This window comes from Halichoerus grypus, chromosome 8 (genome assembly GCF_964656455.1).
Source record: "Halichoerus grypus chromosome 8, mHalGry1.hap1.1, whole genome shotgun sequence".
Taxonomy (NCBI): Eukaryota; Metazoa; Chordata; class Mammalia; order Carnivora; family Phocidae; genus Halichoerus; species Halichoerus grypus.
This window is the reverse complement of record NC_135719.1, coordinates 127,515,437-127,543,360: the sequence shown is the minus strand read 5'-3', so window position 1 is coordinate 127,543,360 and position 27,924 is coordinate 127,515,437. Positions and strand designations below refer to the sequence as shown.

The 27,924-nt window shown below is 41.6% G+C and overlaps 1 protein-coding gene and 1 non-coding gene across 2 annotated transcripts in view; both read left to right on the top strand.

Moving 5' to 3' along the window:
* SPTLC2 (serine palmitoyltransferase long chain base subunit 2) overlaps window positions 1–26,915 on the top strand; it is a 106,856-nt gene extending 79,941 nt beyond the window's left edge. Inside the window, exons 10-12 of the mRNA XM_078054019.1 lie at window positions 11,870–12,005; window positions 16,279–16,408; window positions 21,531–26,915. Coding sequence (XP_077910145.1) covers window positions 11,870–12,005; window positions 16,279–16,408; window positions 21,531–21,650 — 386 coding nt within the window. The 3' untranslated portion in view covers window positions 21,651–26,915. The remainder of the gene's footprint in view (window positions 1–11,869; window positions 12,006–16,278; window positions 16,409–21,530) is intronic.
* Window positions 26,916–27,502: 587 nt separating this feature from the next.
* On the top strand, window positions 27,503–27,607 carry LOC118530746 (U6 spliceosomal RNA). The gene has a single exon (XR_004914791.1). It is a non-coding gene; the product is annotated as a U6 spliceosomal RNA (small nuclear RNA).
* The last annotated feature ends 317 nt before the right edge of the window (window positions 27,608–27,924 follow it).

Below are 27,924 nucleotides of genomic sequence, written 5' to 3'. Positions count from 1 at the left end.
AGAATTGCCAGGTCATAGAATAGACATATGCTTAGGTTCAGCATATATTGCCATTTTTACAAAGTCCCAGTTCACAGTCTCACTAGCAACATCTTGAGAGTTCCAGATACTCTTGTCAATACTCAGTATAACCTTTCCAACACATTTTAATACATTTAAAAACACATTTCCAGAGGGGATTAGAGATGGAAGTGGAGAAAAGAAGAAACATTATTTATTCTTACTCAGATTAGGAACTGTATCATTTTGGGGCACCTGGGTGGCTCACATGGTTAAGGAACTGTATCATTTTATATTAAATGTGTTTATTCATTTCTTCCTTTGCCTTGCCTTCTCAACCCAACTCAATATTTTGGCAATATTTACTACATTCTACCCAAGAAAAAAATGTACCAAAAAAGCAGGAAGAAGACCTAAGCAAATGGAAAGATATCTGTGCTCATGGGTTGGAGGACTTAGTATTGTTAAGATGACAGTACTTCCCAAGTTGATCTATAGATTCAACAATATCCCTTTCAAAATCCCAGCTACCTTTTTTGTAGAAATTGGCAAGCAAATTCTAATATTCATATGGAAATGCAAGAGACCTATAATAGACTTGAAAAAGAACAGTTAGAGGAGTCTCATGTCCCAAAGCTGTAGTATCAAGATAGTATCATACCAGCACAAGTATAAATACATAGACCAAGAAATACAGCTGAGAGTCTAGGGGCACCAGGGTGGCTCAGTCAGTCGAGCGGCTGACTCTCGATTTCGGCTCAGGTCATGATCTCGGGGTCCTGGAATTGAGCCCTGTGTCGGGCTCTGCACTCAGCGGGGAATCTGCTTCAGGATTCTCTCTCTCCCTCTGTGACCCGTCTCCTGCTCGCTCTCTCTAAAATAAATAAATCTTAAAAAAAAAAAAAGCTATACAACTGAGAGTCCAGAAGTAAACTTTTTAATTTATGATTAGTTGGTATTCAACAAGACAGTCCAATGGGGAAAGAACAGTCTCTTCTAACGAATGATTCTGAGAAAACTGCATATCCACATGCAAAAAAATGAAGTTAGACCCCTACCTCCCACCATATATAAAAATAACTCAAAATGGATCAAAGGCCTAAATGTAAGAGCTAAATTTACAAAACTCTTAGAAGAAACATAGATGTAAATCCTCATGACTGTGGGATTAGACAGGGATTTCATTTTTCTTTTTTCTTTTTTTTCTTTTTTTTAAGATTTATTTATTTTTGAGAAAGAGAGTGTGTGCATCCGGGGAAGGGCAGAGGGAGAGGGGGAGAGAGTCTTACCGACTGCACCATCAAGGCACCCAGGCAGTGATTTCTTAGTTCTAACACCCAAAAGAACAAGCAACCAAGAAAAATAAATTGTACTTCATCAAAGCTTTTGTTCTTTGAAAGACACCTCATCCAGAAAGTGAAAATACAGCCCTCAGAATGGGAGGAATTTTGTAAATCATGTCTGATAAGAAAGAACTTTTACAACTCAAACTAAAACCAATTAAAACACCCAATTAAAAAATGGGCAAAGGATTCAAATAAGTATCTCTCCAAAGAAGATACATAAATGGCCAATAAGCACAAAAAAAAGAAGTTATTCAAACCTGTTAGACATTAGGGATTTGCAAATGAAAACCACAGGAAACCACTTTACACACACTAGAATAAAAAAGACAGACTAACATTGTTAGTGAGGATCCAAGAAATTGGAATGCTCCCACGTTACTGGTGGAAATGTAAAATTGCCAGGCTACTTTGGAAAACAGTTTCCAGTTCCTCGCACAGCATGGAATTAGCATATTACCCAGAAATTCTCTTCCTAGGTATATTCCCAACCAAATTGAAAACGTATGTCTACATGATAACTTGTACATGAATGTTTAAAGCAGCATTATTCACAATAGCCAAAAAGTGAAAACAACCCAATGGGCATCAGCTGACGAGTGGGTAAACAAAATGTGGTGTATCCATGCAAAGACAATTAAAAAAGAATGAAGTACCAACGCATGCTACAACACGGATGAACCTTGAAAACATCACGTTAAGTGAAAGGAGGAAGACACCATGGGCCACATATCATATTTTTCCATTTATATGAAACGTCCAGAATAGGCAAATTCATAGAGACAAGAAGTAGATTAATGGGAGAGGAAATGGGGAACGACTGCTAACAGGTATGGAGTTTCCTTGGGGGGGAGGGGGGATGAATGACATACTGGTGATGGTGGCACAACTTTGTGACTATACTAAAAACCACTGAATTGTACATTGTAAAGGGGTGAATTTTACAGGACGTGAATTATATCTCAATAGAAGGAGGAGAAAAACTGGAGAGAGTAGAGTAATGAGGGAGTACAATTTATGATATAAGCTGTAATAATTTGGAACAGTCCAAATTAATGGAATAGAAATAAAATTCCAGAAAGGTAAGGAAAGGGCCTGCTGAAGAGAGGCCCTACCTAATCATAAAGTATTGCCTTTTAATACACTGTTAATCAGTTAGCTCTTATTTTATATTGGTTTTTCCCATGTGTGGTTTTATACTTTAAATATGCCAGATTGCCCCACATGTATATCTTCTTCTAGATAATTGGTAATTGAATCTAAGGGAGGTAAAAACATGCCCAAGATCTATATACAGCTAATGCATCTCCAGCTTAAGTTTAAGGCTAAAGAGAAAAGAAACCCATACTCCCTGTAAAGAAATAACTTTAGGGCCAATAGTAGTTCTCAACTAACCAAGAACTGTGCTGCCTTCCTAAGACACATTGGGAAACATCTAGGGGCATGTTTGGTTGTCACAGACTGGGCTGTGAGGAAGTGGTATTGGCATTTATCGCCAAGGGGTCAGTGATTCTAAATGTTCTTCAGGACACTGGACAGCCTTAACCAAGAATTGTGCCCCAAATGCCAATAGCAGTCTTACTAAGAAATACTGGCAATGGTTGACTGAAATTTTCCAGGATGCCCCCCTTTGGAAGATGGAGCAGTGATAGAAATCTTAGAATGGAAATTTACCAGACAAGAGAACCAGTTCCAAACTCAGATTCGGCTCCTCGCCGTACGAAAATCGATACTGGAGAGACAAGTGATGGGAAAAGAAAGGTTGCTTTATTCAGGAAACCAGCAACCTGGGAAGATGGTAGACTAGCGTCTCAAAGACCATCTTCCCCATCCAGGGCAAGCCCGAGGCTTTTAAAAGGGAAGGCGCGGGAAAGGGGAGGGGCTGCATGCAGGAGAAGCCAGCGTCCGGCAGCTACTCCTGAGTGGACATGAGCCTGAACAGACGTCTGGCATCAGGGCAGCTGTTTTCGCGTGGAGTCAGGCCTTATCTGCAGGAGGGTTGAGTCCTCCACGCCTCAAGACCAGTGGTCTGCAAATCTCAAAGGAAATAAGTCAGGTCTGCTACAGATCAGGGACTTAGGGCAGGAAGCGAAGAATGCAGAAACTTGAAGCAGTTTAACCCTTAAGACCAGTTGGTGCGCTGTTACGAAGGAGGCTACAGATGAAAGGAAGTCTCCGGGCACCGTCTCTTTCCCTAGGAGCAGACGGACAGGGCCCAAGAATCCAGAAGCCGAGTGGCCTCCTGGGCCGGGGTGGTGGAGGCAAAGTTAGTGAAAGGTCCTAAGAGGCAGGTAAGTCTCCAGGGTATGTGCCAGCAAGCCCTGTCAGTGACTTCAATTAAACAGTTACTCAGTTCTCCTTTTTCATTCCCGTTAACTACCATTCCCTTTCAAGACCTACTTAATACAGAAGCTGGAGTGGATCAGTGAGCAGTGGTTAAGGGCACAGTCTTAGAAACTAGAAGAACCAGTGGGACATCTGGGTGGCTCCATCAGTTAAGCCTCCGGCTCTTGGTTTCAGCTCAGGTCGTGATCTCAGGGTCAAGAGATCGAGCTCTGGGGGGGTGCCTGGGTGGCTCAGTTGGTTAAGCGACTGCCTTCGGCTCAGGTCATGATCCTGGAGTCCTGGGATCGAGTCCCCTGTCGGGCTCCCTGCTCGGCGGGGAGTCTGCTTCTCCCTCTGACCCTCCCCCCTTTCCTGTGCTCTCTCTCATTCTCTCTCTCTCAAATAAATAAATAAAATCTTTAAAAAAAAAGAGAGATCGAGCTCTGCGTCTGGCTCAGCATCTAGTAGAGTCTGCCTAAGTTTTTCTCTCCCTGCCCCTTTAAAATAAATAAATAAATCTTAAAAAAAAAAAGAGAGAGAGAGAAGAAAAGAAAAAAGAGACTAGAAGAACCAGGGAGTTCAAATCCTGGTTCCTCCATTGGAGTGACTTAGTGCCTCTGGGCGTTGGTTTAGTTTCCTCCGCTGCGAAATAACTCTTAAATTTGCTGTTTCTAAAAGGGAAAGGAGTGCAGCCCTACTAAGTCTGTTCTTCCTCTCAGAAGTTACTGATGTAGGAAAGATGCTGTGGTTTACATATTGAGCATAAAAGGAATTTTAATTCTCAGCCTTAGGTGTACTTGTCTCTTTGGAAAGTGTCATCGTGATTTTGCATCTGAGATCTTCTACCATGCAAATAATTGACAGTTCTCGGAACTGCCATGGTGGCAATAGTTAAGGCAGACCTGATTCCCTCTTCACCTCGGCCCAGAATACTTCCAGGCTAGCAAGAGATTGAGCTGTTGTCCTAACATTGGATTCAGATGTAGCACCACTAGTAGAAGAGAACGCCAATTTAGATTAATATGAATCAACATATTCTTACATTCACTGACGGTAGACTATAAAGTGGTATCTTATCAGAAGATAAGGCTGGGTGGTAGTCAACCTGGTAATATTTAGAGAGACAGTAGCTGAAATGAAAAGGAAAGGAAAGAAGGATTTATGGAGCCTGGCACTGTGCTTGCTAGATTACATCCTTTCTGTGCCTTGAAGAGAAAAGTACTAAGAGCTTCCATAATCATGGGAATAGCCTTTGAAAACATAGTTTGCATGTGATCTCATTTACCTGATATTATATAAACATTTATTTAAGAGATCTTTAAGATATAACCTCATTGTAGATTTCAGTGGCAACACATGCTTAACATAGGCAAAGTAAACACAGAATGTCCCTGTTTATTCTATTTTTAAAAAATGCTTTTCAAGAGGAAAAACCACTGGAGTGAAACATCGTTCCTTTCCGCTCTGCAGTATAACCCAACCACAGTAAAATATTAGAAAAAGTAACTTTCCAGATAGCAAAAATGAGACATTTGGACAGATGATTAAACTAAAAGATTGATAGTTAAGGGGCGCCTGGGTGGCTCAGTCTTGAAGCGTCTGCCTTCAGCTCGGGTCATGATCCCAGGGTCCTGGGATCGAGCCCCGCATCAGGCTCCCTGCTCGGCTGGAAGCCTGCTTCTCCCTCTCCCACTCCCCCTGCTTGTGTTCCCTCTCTCGCTGTGTCTCTCTCTGTCAAATAAATAAATAAAATCTTAAAAATAAATAAATAAATAAATAAATAAAAGATTGATAGTTAAATTCAATTCTGAGACATAAAGTATTAAGAGATATTATGTGAAATATCCACAATGTAATGTGTTTAATAGTATAAATTAGAACAAGGTGTTGGGTAGTTTTTTTCCATATTTTATCCTGCCTTAATGACCCTTACCTCGTGGTTCATGCTGAAAACTAATTGAAACCATTCTTGGGGCTACCTGTTTTGTTTGGGGGACCCTCAATTAAGAAAACCCTTATCTGCTTTGAAATTATGACCTTTAAGAAGAAGGGGCAAGTGGGGGAAGAAGTTCTTCAATTTCAAATTCTTCCAGCCCATTATAATTAATTGGGAAGTATAAGTCTGAAGAGTAGCAGTAATTTTATTTTATTTTTCCCAGGAAAGCAGATTATATCAGCATATCCAGGAAATCTAAGAAGATTAGGAGCTGTATAATGGAGTATGATGTGAGTTAGGGGATCAACTCTGGCTGAACATCATTTATATTTGCGTCCTTTATTTTGAAAGATTTCAGTTAACACCGGAAATGTTGTTTTTGAAGTTGCAGACTCAGACATATTTTGTTGATTGTGTTATAAGTTATATAAAAGCTCATCAGCTAAATTGACAATTATATTGCTATTTAAGCAGGTGAGTACATGTTATATTCTTTCAAGCATAACTTCTGAGTAGTTAGCATTAATGCCATTTAAGACAAAATATCTGCTGCCTTTTGTATCCCCTTACTTCGTACATAGGTCTTATCCCGTTTTTTTAACCAGTCCTGAGACTTTAGAAAATTTGTAGCTCATAGAATACTATCTGGTCTGATTGATACCTGAGAGGGCATTGAAATTTCATTTGAGTGATAAACCAGTAGTTCCTTCAAACATTAAGTTTACATGGCTGAATGAGAATCCCGAGGAATCTGGATTAAGATGTGATAAAATATACCTTTTGGAGAATATCTGGAATGCAGTTGGTTCAACTTCACAATCTGTTTGGCAGTGGTTAATATATATAGCTCCAAATCTAATCCTATTTCGTAAAAGTGATGTAAAGTTATTAATATAGGTTATCAATAGGTAAATAATTGTGATGCCCCTCCTTTTTAGGTTTTCTCTTTCCTTAAAAGAATTGAGTCTAATGATGCCATCACAATCTTTTGATCCTTCATCACTTTCTAAGCATAAAATTTATTGCAAAGAAGTTGAGGACTAAAAATGACCTATTAAAGTTATCTTTTACATTTTCTGAGAAATTAAATTATGTACTCCTGTTTCCTTTTCTTTCTCTTTTATACCACGCCACAGATTTTTACTGAAGAACTCCACAAACACAGCCACAGAGTGAGGTTTAGTTGTGAAGTTCAAGAGAATCAGTGTAGAGGTTTTCTCAGAATTGCTTTGCTTTTTATCATCCTTAAAAGTAAAGATTTATGTTTGAAAAGTAGAGAAGAATGCTGACCTCTTCTATTACCATCTGTGTTCTTAAAAGAATAAAGACATTTTAAGAATTAGATTTTTTTTTAAATAAGGCTAAACCTTCTTTTTACACTTTACATGTTTTAAATCCCTATCAGAGGGGCATCTGCCTGGCTCACTTGGTAGAACATGTGACTCTTGTTGGGGTCATCAGTTTGAGCCCCATGTTGGTGTAGAGATTACTTAAAAAAAAGAGAAAGAAAGAAAGAAATCGCTGTTAGACCATTCTTCCAGCCCATTATAACTTGCTGCAGCTCCGGTAAGAAAACTTCTTAGAACTGAGCTAGCAGATTGGATTAAAGTAGCAATTACACTGCTTGCATTAGTATTAACTAGTATTTTATTTTATATTATTAAGGATCTTATTTATTTCAGACAGAGAGCACGCACATGGCGGGGATGGGGTTGGGGGAGGGAGAAGCAGGCTTCCTGCTGAGCAGAGAGCCCAGCCTGGGGCTGGATCCCCAGGACCCTAGGATCATGACCTGAGCTGAAGGCAGACGCTTAACTGACTGAGCCACCCAGGTGCCTCTTAACTAGTATTTTAGATGATATTTAATTCAAAATGGGTAACTGTGTTGTCTTTAAAATTCAGCATCATCTTAAGAATAAGGAATAACTATGTAACTACTTCCCAGTATGTATAAGCGCCAGAGCTTACTGAATTGTCTGCAGTTATTTGTCTACTTTTCCTATTATTGTCTTTGAAATTATTTGGTTGAACCATAAGAAATTGCCATTTTTAGGTGACAGATAGTCAAATATCAGCAGTTTCATGGTTCAGGCTACGACTTCTGTAGGTTCAACAGACCACTTAATTTGTGTGATTCCCTACGACTGCCATTTCTGAGCTGACTTCTTTAGCACTGGCCTGACACTTCCGCTCAGTCTTTATTCCGGTACTCACCAGCAGAGACTGCAGTTTGCTGTTCAGGGTGAGTTTATTGGAAGAATTGCTTTTCACTTGTCTCATACTTGCCCTGTGTCTCCTTAGGCTCCTGCACCCATTCATCCCTACCCCATTCATTGCCAGTAAGTGCTGTTTAAAAATAAGACACAGATACTCTTACCCAATAAAGGGCTGAACACTTTAAAGTTTGAAAAATACATAATTGCTTGGTGTGGTGTAGAAGAAAAAGCACTGACAGAATCAGAAAACCTTGATCTGCCTCCTGAAAGGCCTTAGAGAAATAATTTAACATCCCTGGGCCTGTTTCTTTATGTGTAAAGTATAAATAGTATATTCTTTTATTATAACCATCTAAAAGCAGTCAGGATCAAGTGAAATTGAGCTGTTAATTCTTTTTTTTTCCATTCTTTTCATTTTATTTTTAAATTTTATTTCAATTCCAGTGTGACTAGGATGCTTAAATACATGTTTAGGAGAGAATTCTTTTTAATCTAAACTTTATAGCTGCCAAAGTGAAGGTTGGTAATCCCTGATGTCCAGTAACATATGAGTGGATATACAAACAAAACAATGGTGGTGTATCTTTACAAAGGAATACTGTTCAACAATAATGGGATGTGTAAGTTGGAGACTTTAAATGCTATTCCCACTATCTTCGGGTTGTGTTATGTGAGTGTCGTTTTAGATGTATTTTCTTCTGGGACTCTTCTTGTCAGGGAGCAGATGGTGATGAATAGTGAGACTATTTTCACTTCCTTTCATTAAAGAAAACTTACTTAGAATGATATAGTAATTGGAAAAGTTAAGGTCTGGGGCACTTGGATGGCTCAGTCAGTTAAGCATCTGCCTTTGGCTCAGGTCATGATCCCGGAGTCCTGGGATCAAGCCCTGAGTTGGGCTCCCCGCTCATTGGGGAGCCTGCTTCTCCCTCAGCCCCTCCCCCTGCCTGTGCTCTCTCTCTCTCATAAATAAATAAAATCTTTAAAAAAAAAAAGAAAAAAGGAAAAGTTAAGGTCTACATTCTTAAGATTTCTTTTCTTCCTTGATAATTTTTCTTGATATTCTTGGAGAAAAAAAATTTTTTAACTAGTTGGTTTGTGATGAGAAAAAGGTAGCAAGTTGCAAAATAATAAAGTGGGTACAGAAAAAAAAAAAAAACATATACTAATATGCAAGTGGTTCATTAAATTTTTTAAAAAATCTTTAGGGGCGCCTGGGTGGCTCAGTCGTTAAGCGTCTGCCTTCGGCTCAGGTCATGATCCCAGGGTCTGGGATTGAGACCTGCATCGGGCTCCCTGCTCCGTGGGAAGCCTGCTTCTCCCTCTCCCACTCCCCCTGCTTATGTTCCCTCTCTCGCTGTGTCTCTCTCTCTCTCTGTCAAATAAATAAATAAAATCTTTAAAAAAATAATAAATAATCTTTAACGAGATATCATTTGTATACAGTAAAATTCACCAATTTTAAGTGTATAATTCCATGAGTTTTGACAAATGTATACAGTCAGGTAACCATACCACAATCAAGGGCTAGAATATTTTTGTCACCCCCCAAAAGTTCCCTCATACCCCTGTGCTGTCAGTTCTCTCTCCACTCCCTGGCAATCACTAACTTGTTTTCTGTATCTATAATTATGTCTTTTAGACTTTTCCTATAAATGAATGCATACGGTGTATAATCTGTGTCTGGCTTATTTCATGTAACATAATGCTTTTGACATCCATCGGCATTGTTGCCTGTATCAGTTGCTTGTTCCTTTTTATATATTTCCTTTCTCCCTTTATCGTGTTTCCTCCACCTTTCTGAATGTATGGAGGGTATTTATAATAGCATTTTGTACATCCTTGTCTGCTGATACTCTGTCATTTCTGGTCTGTTTCTGTTGATTGACTTATCTCCTGGTTGATGGGTCATATTTTCCTGTTTCTTTGAATGCCTGGAATTTTTTATTGTATGCCAGACGTTGTAAATTTTACATTATCAGGGGCTGCGCTTCGTTGTATTCTTTTAGGTAGTGTTGTTGGACTTTGTTCTTGGAATCAGTTGGATCCTTTCCAGACTTGCTTTTAAGCTTTGTTAGGATAGATCCACAGCAACTTTTAGTCTAGGGCTAATTTCACTCTACGGCTAGTGTGATTCTGAGGTCTTCCCATTTTGGGAGATGAAAATACAAACTGTTGCCAACTCCATATGAGCACCAGGAACTATTGACGCTGCTGCTTTCTGGTGGTTCTTTCCCCAGCCCCTGGTGGTTTCTTCTCATGCAGAGCGGATGGCACTCCTCCAAAGGCTGAAGGGGACCCTGCTGCAGACCCCCCAACTCCAATCTCTGGTGTCCTCCCCTGACCAGACTAGGTTCCTCTCCCTGGGCAGCAAACAGCCTGGGACCTGCCTCTAGCCAGTCAGGGAGCAATCCAGAGGCTCATGTTTTGTTTTCCTTCTCTCCAACAGCACAGTCCAGTGCTGCCTATGACCCGGTGTTTGAAAACCATTTTATATACATTTTGTTTTATGTGCTTTGTCCAGTTTTCTGTTGTGGACAGCAGAAAGGTACATCTGGTCCCGGGTACTCTATCCTGGCCAGAAGTGGAAGTCTCTTTTTCTAAATGTGGAGTAAGCATGTATTGGTATTTCTGGGGAAAAACCTGGGCACAGGATCATCAGTTATAGACATACTGAAATGTACCATACTTTAATGTCTGCTTTATTGTGAGACAGGGGTCATAACTGAAGTGGCGTTCTTCAGCGCTCACAGTAAGCCAATCGAAGTCAACCTGAAATTATTTGCACAAAGTATTAACTGTGGGTTATTTATAGCAGACTTATTGAGGGTAGCTTTTCATCAGTGAATGGTTGGATAAGTTGGTATTCTAAGGACGTTTGTTAACCACCTGTATTTCTGATAAACTGATTACTTATCTTTTGAATTGTATGATATTTGTATTTTTTAAAATGTGAATTTGTTGGCTCTCTAATATATGTGAGAAAATGACTGCAACCTTTTCTTGTTTATGAGTATTTGTGGTCGAGAAGACCCTGAAACAGTTCTTAGCCCTTTGCAAGCTGATGTTTTGAATTTAGGCTTACTCTTTAGAGCAGAACGATTGTTTGGACGTCTGTTCATAGATTGACCTACCATAATGTCAAAACCCAGTCCAAACATTTAGTTAGTTAGCAGTTTGAGAAATGTTTGTTTTAATCCATTTGTATTTTAGGGAAGATGAACAAACTAGGATTAAAAATATGATATTATGGGGGCACCTGGGTGGCTCAGTCGTTAAGCGTCTGCCTTCGACTCGGGTCGTGATCCCAGGGTCCTGGGATCGAGCCCCACATCGGGCTCCCTGCTCTGTGGGAAGCCTGCTTCTCCCTCTCCCATTCCCCCCTGCTTGTGATCCTTCTCTCGCTGTGTCTCTCTCTGTCAAATAAATAAATAAGATCTTTAAAAATATATATATGTTATTATGGATACACTACTGTTGTCTGATAGAAGTTTCAGGGAGATGGTGACATAAAATCAAACTCTTAAGAGGAAAATTTGGGGCTCTGATGGCTCTATATCTGGTCATATGTATAAAAGTATTTGCAGCTTGGTTCATTGGGATGAATATTGAGGTTGAGAGACCTAGATTCTAGTCTCAACTGTGCCTTATTACCTTGTGACTGCAGGCCAGTCACCACCTTTGTGAGAGTCACCTAATCGATAAAATGAAGAGAACAGTGAACATTCTACCTACTGTGAAGGGATGGTAGAGTGTTAAATGAGGTGTATTGATGAAAATGTTTAAGGATGCTAATGTGCCATGACAATACTAATCATTAAACTTCATTTTGTATGTTATTACAAAAGCTGCTAGGAACACCTGTGACAGACCACAAAGCAAGATTTGTTTATATTTATATTTCATACAGTTTGTTACGTGAAAACATTTTATGTTAGAAATGAAGAACCAAACATAGGACTGATTGATAAAATGGAGATAGATTGCTGTCTTTTTTCCACTCCTTTTTTCTTAGTGTTATTTGTGTTTTCCTCCTCATGATTTTCCAGGCACAGAGTGTATCCAGCAGTTAGCTGAAAACACGAAGTATTTCAGGAGACGTCTGAAAGAGATGGGCTTCATCATCTATGGGAATGAAGACTCTCCAGTGGTGCCTTTGATGCTCTACATGCCGGCCAAAATTGGGTATGTTCTTTTTTTTTTTATTTGACAGAGACACAGCGAGAGAGGGAACACAAGCAGGGGGAGTGGGAAAGGGAGAAGCAGGCTTCCTGCGGAGCAGGGAGCCCCGATGCAGGGCTTGATCCCAGGACCCTGGGATCATGACCTGAGCCGAAGGCAGACGCTTAACAACTGAGCCACTCACGTGCCCCAAAATTGGGTATGTTCTGTTGCAGGCTACAGACTGGTCTCATTAGACTCAAGGCTCCCGTGATATTAGACTCAGGCTTGTGTATTTTGTTAGGAAAAATTGTCTTGGCCTCATTATGTTAACCTTCTAGATTTGCTAGAAATTCCATAGATTAAATAGTGGATTCCAATTTATAAAATAAGTTAACTTGTTAGTCTTTTATTAAACAAATACTGAGTTTAATGCACTCTTCTAGGAGATTAGGATAGATCAGTGGACAGAACACAAAAATAAAAATCCCTGCCATTGTGGAGCTTATGTTCTAACGGGGCAGGAGTCAGACAAATGTAATAAATACGTTTTGTAATTTGTTAGAAGACGGGGGCGCCTGGGTGGCTCAGTTGGTTAAGCAACTGCCTTCGGCTCAGGTCATGATCCCGGAGTCCCAGGATTGAGTCCCGCATCGGGCTCCCTGCTCAGCGGGGCATTGCTTCTCCCTCTGACCCTCCCCCCTCTCATGCTCTCTCTCTCTCTCTCTCAAATAAATAAATCTTTAAAAAAAGAGAAGACGACGATACATGTTACGGGGAAAAGTAGACCAGGATATGGGAGATTGAGAGGGCAGGCAGATGACAGTATCAAACTGGGTGGTCAGGGGGGAGCCTGGGGGGAAGGGAAGGTGACATCTGAGCTGGAAGGAGCAGAGCTAGCCACTTGGAGAAAGAAGTTCTTTGCAAAGATCATAACACAGGAACATGCTTAGCCGATTGAGGAATAGCAAGAAGGTGCGTGGAGCTAAAATGCGGTGCACAAGGGGGGAGTGGGGGCCGAGAGGTCAGGGCGTATAGTTAGTTGCATGACTACCCAAGGTGCAGATTACACCAATTTCTTTGGTTTATGCAACTCGTGCATAATGGAAAACCTTGCCCTGGAATAGCTTCCAGTGTATTTGAGAAGTCCAGGTGTATAACGAAAGCCGAAGACATTTGAAAAGTAATGTGAAGTGAGCTAATACAATTACTTGCAAAGTAAGTATATGCAAAACTGCATCAGAAATGTAAAATAGAAAGGAGTTATCTGCTTAGTGTGGACTCAGTAAAAAAAAAAAGAAAAAGAAAAATCACATATCTTTTCAGATTTGTGAGTTTTGACTGGATCTTAAATATAAAATTGGATAAGGATCATTTCTCAGGTTTAATTGAACTCATTAAAGGAGCAAATATTTTTATTCATCTTTGAATCCCCAGTGCCCACCAGAGTCCCTGGCACTCAGAGGGCACTCAGTAAATTTTCATTAACATGGATCTATAGGGGGGAAGATTAAAAGCAGGGAACCTAGAAGTAGGGTGATTCCAAAGGTAATAAGAGATGGGGCGCCTGGGTGGCTCAGTCGTTGGGCGTCTGCCTTCGGCTTGGGTCATGGTCCCGGGGTCCTGGGATCGAGCCCCGCATCGGACTCCCTGCTCCGCGGGAGGCCTGCTTCTCCCTCTCCCACTCCCTCTGCTTGTGTTCCCTCTCTCACTGTGTCTCTCTCTGTCAAATAAATAAAATCTTTAAAAAAAAAAAAAACAAAGGTAATAAGAGGTCAGTTGGGAAAAGGTGGCCACTGAGGGAAAAAGAGTTCAGTTTTCAACAGGAAGTCATATGCATATTTGGCCTTCAGAGGGAATGGAGAGAATGAACCAAAGCAGAGCTGTAGGGTTTTCTCACTCTTCTTTAAATGGAATTATCATAAATAAACAAAGAGTTGTCTGGTCTGGAGGACTTAGTCTAGAACTGTTTCTTTAGAAAGAACTGGGTCTAACCTATTCTACACAGGGGAAACTGCATTATCATTAAGATTTAGAGAGGGTGAGGCGGACAGGAATAAAGAACTAGACCATTTGGGAGGGTGCGCTGAAGATGCAGGATGCTCGGGGTCAGAGGAAGTACTAGAAGGAGTGGGGAAAGGCTGGTTACACAGGTAATTAGAATGGGCATATTTCTTATTCTCAAACAGATGCTTTAAAATGCTAAGGGAAAGGATGCTTGGCTGGTGTAGTTAGGAAGAGCATGCCACTCTTGATCTCAGGGTTGAGTTCAAGCTCCACGTTGGGTGTAGAGATTACTTAAATAAATAAACTTAAAAAAAACAAAAACAAAAACAGCCTAAGGGAATAGTTAAGAAACAACATAATTAGCAAATAAAATGTACATGGAAGTTAATGAGTTATTTAGACAAGATACGTATATGGAGTAAAGTCCCGTGCCACCAGTTTGGCTTGGGGTGGGGAGTTAAACAAGGTATGTGTAGTCTGGGCAGTCAGCTGAAGCCTGGGGACAAGTTTCCCTCAACAAAACCAAAGGAAACCCTAAATTCCAAAGACAGCTTAACACCCACGTCGATCAAAGCAATACCTGGTCTTTGGGACACCTGGCTGGCTCAGTCAGAGGAGTGTGTGACTCTTGATCTCGGGGTGGTGAGTTCGAGTCCCGTGTTGGGTGTAGAGATCACTGAAATAAATAAATAAACAGGGGCACCTGGGTGGCTCAATCGTTGGGCGTCTGCCTTCGGCTCGGGTCCTGGGCCCGGGGTCCTGGGATCGAGCCCCGCGTCGGGCTTCCTGCTCCGCGGGAAGCCTGCTTCTCCCTCTCCCGCTCCCCCTGCTTGTGTACCCTCTCTCACTGTGTCTCTCTCTCTCTCTCTGTCAAATAAATAAATAAAATCTTTTTAAAAAAAAAAAATAATAAATAAATAAATAAATATACTTAGGGGGGAAAAAAGAAGTGCCTGGTCTCGAGGGCTAATGCTAGTCAGTCATTCTGTCAGCAGAAAGATGTCCATGTTACAGCAGATCCTCTGCATCCTTAATCTTTTTGTTTTTTGTTTTTAAAGATTTTATTTATTTATTTGTCAGAGAGAGCACAAGCAGGGGGAGGGGCAGGCAGAGGGAGAAGCAGGCTCCCTGCTGAGCAAGGAGCCCAACTTGGGACTCAATCCCAGGACCCCGGGACCATGACTTGAGCCAAAGGCAGATGCTTAACCGACTGAGCCACCCAGGTGTCCCATCTGCATCCTTAATCTTAAGAATTGTTTAAACTGGGGCGCCTGGGTGGCTCAGTCGGTTAAGCGCCTGCCTTCAGCTCAGGCCCTGATCCCAGGGTCCTGGGATTGAGCCCCGCATCCGACTCCCCGCTCAGCGGGAAGCCTGCTTCCCCTCTCCCTCTGCCTGTGGCTCCCCCTGCTTGTGTACTCTCTGTCAAATAAATAAAATCTTAAAAAAAAAAAAAGAATTGTTTGAGCTGCCAAACCTAACATTTCAGGGAATAAGATTTTATTTATTTATTTTTTTTTTTAAAAGATCTTATTTCTTTATTTGACAGAGAGAGACACAGCAAGAGAGGGAACACAAGCAGGAGGAGTGGGAGAGGGAGAAGCAGACTCTCCTGCTGAGCAGGGAGCCTGATGCGCGTCTCAATCCCAGGACCCTGGGATCATGACCTGAGCCGAAGGCAGACGCTCAACGACTGAGCCACCCAGGCGCCCCCTCAAGGACAAGCTTTTAAACTTGAGTTCATTTTGAAGCCTCTGAACCATTCTTACGTGTCAGGAACACTTTAAGGCTGTAACTGCAAATTAGTTTAGAGAAGCTCTATTAAAATTTGGTCTCTGACAACTATATTCTTCACCTTTGTGAAGGAAACCATTTGGGAGAAGACCACTTTAGGATTGAATTGAAGTCTGGCAATTTTTTTTAAGATTTATTTATCCATTTGAGAGAGAGAGAGTGTGTGTGAGCATGTGTGTGCGAGCCAGCAGTGGGGAGGAGCAGAGAGAGGGGGAGACAAACAGACTCCCCGCTGAGCATGAAGCCCGATGCAGTGCTGCAATGTGGGGCTCAATCCCAGGACCCCGAGGTCATGACCTGAGCCGAAATCAAGAGTCAGCCGCCTAACCGACTGAGCCACCCCGATGCCCCTAAGTCTGGCAATTTTAACTTAAAAAGAAGAGGAAATTCCTAATAGAAGTTGCCAATGTCTGTATCACCTAAGAGTTTAAATCATTCAGGACCTTGTTCTGTGGTTTATTACTCTTCCTGGTGTCTTTACCCTGTTTTCTCCTCGCAGCGCCTTTGGACGGGAGATGCTGAAGCGGAATATTGGTGTAGTTGTGGTGGGATTTCCTGCTACTCCGATTATTGAGTCCAGAGCCCGGTTTTGCCTGTCAGCAGCTCATACCAAAGAAATACTTGATACTGTAAGTAGACTCTCACCTTGATATAAATGTACCTGTACTAAGGAGGCCTGGATATCGGGTGAAACTGATCATTTGTTGATCCTCAAGTTCTTTGAGCACCTCAGGTATTAACTGGTAAAATAGAGGAGGGAGTATGCGATGCTGCTTAAAACATTGCTATTTACAAAAAAAAAAAATCCAAAACTGTTTAGCATTGCCCACTAGACCCTGTGCAGTCAGGGCTCTGGGGAATTTATGGCTTTATCTTGTTCCACGCTCTCCCTTATGGCCTCTACAACTGTCTGACTCTCTTTGTACTCTAGCTGTTTCTACTGCAAGCCCTCTTGTATGTTGTTTTGTGTCTCTAGAATTTTCTCTCTTGAGCCCTCTCTCTCCTTTGCCTGGCTGACTTCTACTGACTCTTCACATCTCCACTTAAAGGAAACTTGCTCAAGGGGATTCCCCAATCCTCTTGCTTGCCATTTCCTTGGAATCTTAAGATACCCCCTTAGTAAATCCTTCCCACCTGGAATTATTTAATGGCGATCTTCTCCACTGGATCAATCTTGAGGGTAGAGACTAAGTCTCTTTTGCTCGTTCTATATCTCCAGGACCTACCACAGTGCCAGGCACGTAGTAAGGGCTCATAATTACTGAATTTAATTATGGTTTCTTAATTTATTCTTGTGATATTCTCTTAACATGCTGTTATTTCACATCCAAGACTTCAGACTTTAAATAAGTATTGCTTTCTGGGAGTTTATAGAATTCTAGAATGTGATATTTGCATAAAATTATGGTTGACCTTGAACAACACAGGGGCAGGGGTAGGAGAGCTAACACGCCCCCCAATCCCAAAGTAAAAAAATCTACATGTAACTTTTGCCTCCCCCAAAACTTAAGTACTAGTCAACTGGAAGCCTTACTGATAACAGACAGGCACTTAATATATTTTGTAAGTTATATGTGTTATATACTATAGTCTTACAATAAAGTAAGCTAGAAGAAAGAAAACGTTATTAAGAAGATCATAAGGAAAAGACATTTATAGTACTGTATTTATCGAAAAAATCCACATGTAAGTGGACCCACACACAGTTCAAACCCTCGTTGTTCATGGGTCAGCTGCAGTTGCTAGAAGTACCCATTAATTCATTGGAGAGCTACTAATCTTAAAGAATATTATGAATACATGTTTTTAAGAGTTCATTGTAGCAATTTAATTGACATTTTTATTTCTGAGCAGCTGAAGACTGATTTTTCTTCCTTATTTCTATATAACAAAACTTACACAAGTATGAGTATATTCTTTTTTTTTTTTTTTAAGATTTTATTTATTTGACAGAGAGAGACACAGTGAGAGAGGGAACACAAGCAGGGGGAATGGGAGAGGGAGAAGCAGGCCTCCCGCGGAGCAGGGAGTCCGATGCGGGGCTCGATCCCAGGACCCTGGGACCATGACCTGAGCCGAAGGCAGACGCTTAACGACTGAGCCACCCAGGCGCCCCAGTATGAGTATATTCTTAATCACATTCTGACACTGGAAAATTGGATTCTGTTTATTACTGGTACTGTATCTTTATTTTGATTGTGCCTTTCAGATTTTTTTCAATAGATTTTCCCATTTCTCAAAAATCTTACTAGCAATTTCTGCACTGATTATTTTTTTAACCCACTGATACCAGCTTTTCTTCCATTCTCTTCTATTTAGGTGTTTAAAAGTTTGACTTGCCTTTAAAAAAAGTTTATATGGAACTGTTAAGGGGCCCCAGATAGCCAAAACAGTATGGAGAGAGAAAATCTAAGTCGGAGGAGTCAAACTTCCCAGATGTGAAACTTACTACAAGCTACAGTAATTAAGGCAGTGGTGGACTAGCATAAGGATAGACATGTAGACTAATGGTGGAAGAGAATTGAGAGTCCATAAATACACTCAAGCATCTATGGCCAGTTGATTTTCTACAAGAGAGCCCAGACTAGTTAATAGGGAAAGAATAGTCTCTTCAACAAATGGTACTGGACAACTGGATAACCACATGCAAAAGAATGAAGTTGGAGCCCTACAACATGGATGAACCCGAAAACATCATGCTACGTAAAAGAAGCCAGGCACAAAAGACCACATTATGAAATGCCCAGAATAGGCAAATCCATAGGGTCAGAAAATAGACTGATGGTTGTCAGGGCCTGGGGAAGGCAGGGGTGAGGATGTGAGTATGGGGTTTCTTTTTTAAGGTGATAATACTTTAGATACTGATGAAAATTGTACAGTTCTGTGAATATACTAAGAAGCACTGAATTGTACACTTTAAAAAGGTGACTTTTATGGCATGTGAATTGTATCACAATAAAACTGTTATTTTTAAAAATGAGAAAGGCAAGGTTATCGATCAGCTCCAGGGCACAGCTGTCCTAGAATATTCTCTCATTCAAGGAGCAAACTCAACTCTGTGATTTACATGTTTTTCCCCCTAAGAACCCATCTCACCTTGGGCGCCTGGGTGGCTCAGTTGGTTAAGCAACTGCCTTCGGCTCAGGTCATGATCCTGGAGTCCCAGGATCGAGTCCCGCATCGGGCTCCCTGCTCAGCAGGGAGTCTGCTTCTCCCTCTGACCCTCCCCCTTCTAATGCTCTCTCTCTCATTCTCTCCCTCTCAAATAAATAAATAAAATCTTAAAAAAAAAAGAACCCATCTCACCTTGTAATCCAGTGGTTGAGTGTAGATTATTTGCTAACAGATGATGATAACTTGTAACGGTCCCTTATTCCTACTCAAACCATGTGACCCACATAATGGCAAACTGGCAGTTTCTAGTTACAGTTTTATGTAAATAAAACCTATTTATCTGAAATATTTGGTATGGGATCAGAGGAAATCATGGAATCTAGATCCCTTTGGGCTACTGTGGGTTTTTCTGTCTATTCATTTTCTTTTTTTACATCGATGAAAAAAATATTCTAAAGTCAGAGTTCATAAATGTCTTTTACTTTGTGATCTTAGTCATATGTTGTTTTAAATTAATAAATCCTATATCAGAGGTCAGGGGGGATAAATGGTTAATGGGTTCTCCCAGCTGAAATTCAGTCTTAAATTGTTTTCATATGGAGCTTTCAGTTAAACCTTTTCTTAAAGATAACCACTGTTCTTTTTTTTTTCTTTTTAAGATTTTTTTTTTTTAATTTATTAGAGAGAGAGCATAAGCAGGGGGAACAGGAGAGGGAGAAGCAGGCCCCCGCTGAGCAGGGAGCCTGATGTGAGGCTCGATCACAGGACCCTGGAATCATGACCTGAGCCAAAGGCAGACACTTAACTGACTGAGCCACCCAGGCTCCCCAAGATAGCACTGTTCTGAAAGCATACTGAGGTCCAGCTCTTAATTTGCTTTCTATATTTTCCACATTTGGAATGAAGAATTTTTTTCTTATGCTAGAATAAATAAGGAATACTATTTATTGGTGGGGTTTTTTTCTCTCTACAAGTGCTGATTTTTTTTTTTTTAAGGTTTTATTAGAGAGAGAGAACAAGTGATGGGAGAGAGAGAAGCAGACTCCCTGCCAAGCAGGAAGCCCAATGTATGGCTCTATCCCAGGAGCCAGAGATCAAGACCTAAGCCGAAGGCAGACACTTAACCGACTAAGCCACCCAGGCGCCCCTATGAATGCTGATTTTTAAGTTAAATTTAGGGGCGCCTGGGTGGCTCATTCGGTTAAGTGTCTGACTCTTGATTTCAGCTCAGGTCATGAGATTGAGCCCCTCTTTGGGCTCCGTGCTCAGCGGGGAGTCTGTTTGAGGATTCTCTTTCTCCTTCTGTCCCTCCCCCCACTCATTCATTCTCTCTCTCAAATAAATAAATAAAATCTTTTTAAAAGACAAAAGTTAAAATTTAAGAACAGGTAAATGTGTCTTTTACTAATATTCAACTGACTGACTCCTGTTATGAAGTAGAAGGTATAAATTTTCATATGAAATTATGAACGTAAGAGTGGACAGATGTATATGATGTGATGGGAATTTGGACAGTCACATTCCGGCATCTACTGCTCACCTCACCATTTCCTAGTCTAATGAGATGGTGTCATGGAGAGAGCGCTGTCTCCAAAGCTAAGGCCCTTCCCCCTAGATTTGTCACTGGATCCACTGGGTAATATCCACAGGTGCTGGGGAGTGAATAATAGGGCTGGAGAGCTGCCATGGAAACTGCATTGTGAGGCCTGCGTGAGGTGCTTTTATTAAAAAGCCTTAGAACCTAGGATTACAATATTTTTACAGTCTTCTTTGGATTTCTCTGAGAAGTATCTGGGGCTTCGAGTGTCCATGTCCTTCTATTAGATTTTTCCTGAGAAATCATGAACACGTATCCCCTTCTTGTATTGGGATTTTCTGTTCTGACACTCTGTGCCGCTGTTTGGAAAGGTTAACTCAGTGAGCTGATGGGTGTAGCAATCAGGAAGAAACTTTTCATTTCATAACTTTTCTTAGTGCTTGAATTTTTTTTGAAAAACAAAAGTTTTATAAGAAAGAAAATTACGCTGAGATAACTAGTTTTTGATGGGAAGATAAGATGATCTCTCAAGATTAGGATTTTAGAGTTCAAACTCATGTCTGAGTTTAAGTCCCGGCTCTGTCCATTCTTGCTACCTCACCCCCACCCTGTCCATGACCTACCCAGAGTATCCTAACAGCTTCTCCTCTTTCTTACTAAGTCTGATCCTCAGTGCACTTTGGGGACTCTCTTCATCTTGTATCTAGGAAGCATCTCAACGCAGACTTCCCATCGGTTTTCTTGTAGTTAAATAGAAACAGCAAGGACTGAAGTATGAAAGGACAAATGACAGTGGTAGCCAGCCTGGCAAGTTCAGGGCGCATATTCATTTTTCTCCTAAGCATAGCATACTTTGATGAGCTCTACCCTTTATCCTACATAACTGCTCTTCACAACCTATTATTCATGACCAGCCTGACGTTCTTGCTCAAAAAGTGGCTCTTTCCATAGCTGTCCTTAGTCTGATCAGAGTTAATGCACTAGACGCACATGGTCACACGAGAGGATAATCGTGCCATGGATGTTTTTATAACCATAAAGCACCAGGCATGCCTGCATCCTACTGGCTCCGACTGACCTCTACTCTTATATATTTTTAGGCTTTAAAGGAGATAGATGAAGTTGGGGACCTGTTGCAACTCAAGTATTCCCGTCATCGGTTGGTGCCTCTACTGGACAGGCCCTTTGACGAGACTACCTATGAAGAAACAGAAGACTGAGCCTTTTTGGTGCTCCCTTGGAGGAACTCTCCCTCCCCCAGGACAGCGTGTGGCCTTTCTGAGCCAGTTCCAGGAACCATACTTCTGTGGCCACCTCACACGAGAGACGTTTCCTCAACTACTGACAGTGGCCGCCTCGTTCTAAATGGCATTTTGTAAATAGTAAAAAAACTGCTTCACATTCTTCCTTTGCTACATTTCACCTTTAAGAAAAGAGGTGACCTCACTCTACTTTTTTGTCCATTAAAAATATTTTATTTTATAACTCTTCTTCTTATGAAATCCCGCTGACCCTAGCCTGGCCCTGGCTAACCACACAGGCCATTACCCTCTCCCCGCCGCCTACAGACTTGGCCCATCCAAAGCTCCTGCTGGCCCCGGCACTGCAGCCTCGAGGCTCACCCAGCCCTCCTCCCCAGGGAGCAAGTGCCTTCCACTTACTTCCAGTCCAGGTCTCAGAGGCCGCCAACCTTGGAAACCTTACTGAACCAGTCAAGTATTCAACCTAAGTGTTCTCCCTTTTGTCTGAAGTTCAGCTGTTTAAGTTCAGCTGTTCTTCTTTCACCATCAGATATTGATGATGGTCACTGTCTGAGGGGTATGTCCAATTTCTGGGTCCTTCCTAAGCTCTAAACTAACACTCCCACCTGCTATTTAAAATGCTTACATTGTTGAGAAAGCCCCCCCCCGCCTCGCCCCGGTCAGCCCCGTGTGGTGAGGCCGCCTGCCGCCTCCCTGTGTGTCCTGTGTGCACAGTTGCCTGGGGGCCGGGGCCGCGGGCACAGAGCTGGCAGAACGTCCGTGCTTGGTTCCTACTGCTTTCTGCCTTTCAGAACTGTCAGCGCCTCTGCCTGGGTCTGGGTCCAGATTAGGATTTAAACTGATAAAAGAAAATGTTGGTAAATCCTCTGCTCAGAAATCATTTGTCATGTTCCTGTTTAAGGATCAAAGTTAACTTACCCTTTTTAGAAGCTGACCCATTTAAACATTACTCTTCTGAGTGCTAGTTCTCCTTTACTCTTAATGTCCTAAGACAATTCTAATCTGGCATCTGGGGTTTAGGGTCTCTTTTTTTCTTTTTTGTTCTCCCCCTGCCACCTCCACCCCCCGAGAAATTCTGAACACATATCTCTTCGCTAAACTGGGATCCTCTATTTTGACTCTTTTCATACTAGGTAAGGGGACTAGTTTCAGAGAGCTTTAAACTGCTTGACCAAAGAACAAATCTGAAAACCACCATGTTAAAGCTCTTCCTTTTTTCTGTTGACCAAAGCTTAAGTGAAGAGAACTTTTGACTTTATTATGCCCAAGACCAGCTTGTCTTTTAGTAGCCATCGAGTTATATGGGGGAAGGATCGGGAACAGAATGGGAAAACACTGTGTGAAAGTAGCTTTGCACGTCTCTGTTTTTGAAATCACCCCTTGTATTGGTAGAAATTCTCCTGGGCTCCTTGTCATCAGCTGCGGTGCTTGTGTAGACACACGTGGTGGAGGATGGGAGCAACAGGATTGTCGGTGAAGTTTTGTTTTCATGTCTTAAGTTCTCTTTGGTCACTCTCAGCATCTGAGAGCCTTCAGCCTTGGAAATATTCCAAGGTTTTGTTTTACTTTTTTAAAGAATAGAAAAGGGTGAATGAAAGAACCAAGTAGAAATGCAGGGACTGTATTTAGCATGGACAAATTGAGGTAAAAAAAAGACATTGTGGTAACTAAGTCACTAGTCCTGTAGAATAAAATACATTGCTAACCTTTACATCTTGTTCCTCACCATAGAACCCCACTAGAACACCAGATAGCTTTTGCACTGCAGTCAGTTATCAAATGGTGTAGGGTTTGCAAAAGTCCCAAACTTCAAGCAATGAACTTACCTTGCTACTCTTTTTACTTTGGTCTGCATGAAGTCACTGCAATTTAAAATGTCAGTATGGGCATTTAAATACATTATATATATATATATATATATATATATATATATATATATGTAATATATATCACTTTGCTAGTGCAAAGTTATGTCAGAATAAATGTAGTTAAGTTACAAGTTTATTTTGAAGAGACAAAACTGTGATCCACCCAGAACCTCTGCTTTCTAGAAGACAAAATGTTTTACATGCTGGTTGTCTCTTCTTGGAAACTGTAATAGAAATCTAGAGTCCAGTCATATCACAGGTATCATTATTTAACCAAGCGCTGGGGGAAATGCAGGCGTATACGAATATAGTCACTGGGAAGGAGTAGACCGAAGCATGTTCCGTGCATGGTTGAACACAGCCTGACTCACGAGTCTGATGGGAGGCACGCAGGTGACTCCTGACAGTTACGACCAATGTTGATCATCGGAGTCAGTCAAGAGAGATGTGACAAATCCTCACCACCTTCTCGCATCCCTCTTTCTATTTAGCATTGCCTTTATCCATTTCAGGCTTATAAGACCTTTTCCTGCTGATCACAATAGAAACCAGGAAATTTATAACTAGGAGACCTCAGAATCACGAAGAATGGATCAAGAGGCAGTGGCAGACTCTCCTCCACCTTTATTTTAAAAGTTTCACCCTAAAATATGGCACACACTCTACAGTAAGTAAATAGTGAAAGTGTGTGTTCAGGGGTGGGGTCCTTGGAGCACTCTAACTTTTTGCTTTGCTCTGGAAAATTTCTTCCCGTTAAAAATCATCCTAGTCTCCCCAACCCCAAAGTCCTGCTTGCTTGTTTGAAGAACTTAGCAGCTTAGTCCTGTAGTTACTATCTTAAATTTTCACGACAGGGTGAGGGCTTTAGATGGTCAAAACAGGCTTCTTCCTGAAGCAGTCCCGGAAGGTGCACAGAACTACCCTATGCAACGGCTGAGGGCTATACGCACACAATGACTCCTGGAACACTAATCAGAAAACAACAACGGCTGACGGCTACGTTTGCTTAACGGTTTGCTTAACGCCCTTCCAGAAGCCCAGGAATGGAATATTGTGCCAATGATTTGTCTCTACAATCCCTCTGTCCTGCATTTGGCCTTTCTGTACCTTCCCATTCTTGAGTTTTAGAATGTCAACTCCAGAGAAAAACTCGATGGTGGTGCTGTGCTTAGAGGATCGCTGGGTCAGATACCCTGTCCTGGGACACAGCCTTACATTTCAGGAGGAGTCAGGGGACTTCTTTCTTCCCTACTTGAGGGAGGCTGTATCTAAGTTTGTTATGGCTAGTCCAGTCTGGCTGAATTCTGTAGTGTTTAATAGGCTTTGCTTTGTTTCTGTTAGTGAAAACCAGGAGGAAGAATGGCTCACATGGAGAGACTTCCTGGCTTCTCAGGGAAGGGGAAAAAAGCAATGCTGTCAACCACTACCTCCCTGTTTCTCCCCCCAACCCTGCTCCCTTTCCAAACTGATGAGGTTCTCTGGCCCCTAGTCCTGGATTGGGAAGCAGCACAGGACTGCTAGTCATGCCATAGGCAGTGAAGAAAAAGAATTTGGGTAATTCTTACTTTGTAAGAATTTGTAGATACAACTGACAGGCTGCAGGTTCTCTTGTGTAAAGAACTGCTGTGACCTAATTCCCAGAGTGTCTTTCCTTTCCTGGTGTTCGAGGTAAGCCAAGATGGGCTTTCATCTCTTCTGGCTGCAACTCATGTGGTCAGCAAAGGGGGAAGAGTGTGGGGGCTTTTCCTTCAATGTCTGTCTTCATGAAAATCAGAACTATTGAGCCTTTCACACAGGTAAACTCAGCATAGCCCAAGGTGGTCGTCAAGGGGGAGTTAAGAGAATCAAATGATTCTTCTTGGCTTTTGAGCAGCTACTTGCTTAAATGCAGCCCCAGAACCTAAAGATCTGCTGCTACCTGCTTAACATGGAAGCTCAGTGCCCAGCCAGCAGGCATCTTAATCCATTAAGCCAGTTAATCAAAATACCTTCCACGTGGCAAAAAGCATATCTTCTTCTCTCCTCAGATTTATCCACAGGACATGTAGTGTTTAGGCTCCTACCCAATGACCATGTGCCCAGATAGCCTAATTAGAAGGCTGGCTTCCTGCCTTACACAGAAGAAATGCTAGGATGAGCCAATGATCCTTTTGCTTTTAATTGTATGGAAAATGTTGCCCCTTTTGTCATTTCCAGTGACTTCTGTTTTCCAAGCACCTTTTGCTATAGATTCTTTTTTAGACGGGGGACCCAAAGGACTTAGCTTACGGACTTGCTGAAGTTGTTTATTATTCTAGTCTTCTTGTGAGTCTGGAGGTATACCCAGTCCGCCCTTGGGAGTGGCTTGATGGGGGAGCCGTGGGCAAGGTCTTGTTTACCACATAGTACACACGATAGACGGCCTTGAACTGTGACTCTTTGTGGTATGATGAGTTCTAATAAACTGACCCTAAAGAATGCAATGGTTCTTAAACTGTGGTTATGCGTTTTTGATGAAGCAATACCCAAAGCTCTGTTCCTTTGGAGAAGTAGTGGGGAAGGTGAATGCAAGGTAAAGACGAGAGCACTACCCTCATGTGCTCAGTGTCCTTCCTTGTTGCCATCTCCGTGGGTAAGTGGATCCCTCCCTGCACCAGGAGCCTTGAGTCCATTCCGAGCCTGCTTTGCCCCACAGTTTTCAGGTTTCTTGTGCAAAGCTCCGTGGGTCGGGGCAGGCCTTCTATGGGGATGTGGGACGTATTCCTGACTGGGGTAGGTAGGTCGTGTTACCTCAGTGATGTTAAACCAATGGTTGGAATGATAAAAAGCATCCTTGATGGTCCTTTACAGGATGCTGGTGAGATCACTGTGTCAGGTGAGCCAGCATGCCCACACGGTCTTGATGATCCCTCTCTGTATAAAGGTAGCAAACATTAAGAGAAGGGGGAAAGAGAGTAAGAATAGAGAAATCACTTATGGGGAGCCGAGATCTTATTTTGTTGGCCTTTATTTTTCCATTGACCAATTTGCCTGTAAACTGGACTTTGCAAGAGGTGCTGTGATAATCCCTCTCCATTGCTGTGATGCTTACATAATCTGAGAGAGTGAGAGGGGGAAATATAAATAAAAAATTTTAAATTCTAGTAATGTGTTAAAATGTCATGCTTCTCTCTTTCTCTCTTACCCCCGTCTCCTGTTTTTGCCAGATTTTTTTTTTAACCTTGTTGGATGACTGTGAAGCTCTAAATGATGGGTTGGGTTAGGTGTATCCGTTTGAGAGTACATGTTAAGAACCGGAGGGGAAGTACTTGAGATGACGTAAGAGTCATCCCATGCAAATATATTGTTTTGCCCAAATAAACTATTCAGAAAGCTGTCTCTGCCTTTATTCATTCAACCAATAAATACTGAGTGCTGTTTCCATGCTAGGCACTGCACTGAGTATGACCAATACCAGCAGCAAACAAATAGTAAACAAGTAAGCATATGGACACATATATCATTTTACAAACTGGTAAGTGCTGTGAAGGAAAAGTAAAGAGCATGATAAAAACACGTAACCAGTATGTGGTCTAGAGGTGACAGAGAAAACTTTTCTAAGGCATGGAGGATCCGATGCTCCAGGAGCAAAGGGAAGGATGACAAGGCGGGCTGGCGAGGAGGAGGCAGAGGTTTGCTGCGCTGGGCTGTCGGGGGTGAGCAGTGATCTTACACATTGGGGAAAACCAAGGAAGGTTTGCAAGCATTGAAAAAGATCCCTAGTGTGCTCTTTTGGTAGACATTGGCAAGTTGGTAAAATGTATATGGACATGCAAAGGACCTAGACTAGCCAAAACAATTTTGAAAAAGAAGTTGTAGTACCTGATTTCAAAGCTTTTTACAGAGCTATAGTAACCAAGACTGCATTTGGCATTAGAATGGTCAGAGAGAACAAATAAGACACCATAAAAGTCCAGAGATAGGGTTCACTTCAGCAGCACTTATACTAAAATTGGAGTGATAGGGGGAAGAGAGGCATGGCCCTTGCGCAAGGATGAAACGCAAATTCATGAAGCATTCCATATTTCCGAGAAACGTATACAATTGTTGAATCACTGTATATTAACATACTAGAATAAAAATAAAAAGCCCAGAAATAGACCCACATATATATGGGTAGTTAATTTTCGACAAAAGTGCCAAGTTAATTCAACCGGGAAAGTACAGTTAGTCAGCTAATGGTGCCAGAACTGAATATCTAGGGGAAAAGACTTTTAACCCTTACCTCACATCATATACAATAACTCAAACCATAGATCTGAACATCAAAACTATAAAACTTCCAAGAGAAAATATAAAAGAAAATCTGGTTCTCTGGATTAGGCAACAATTTCTTAGAACACAAA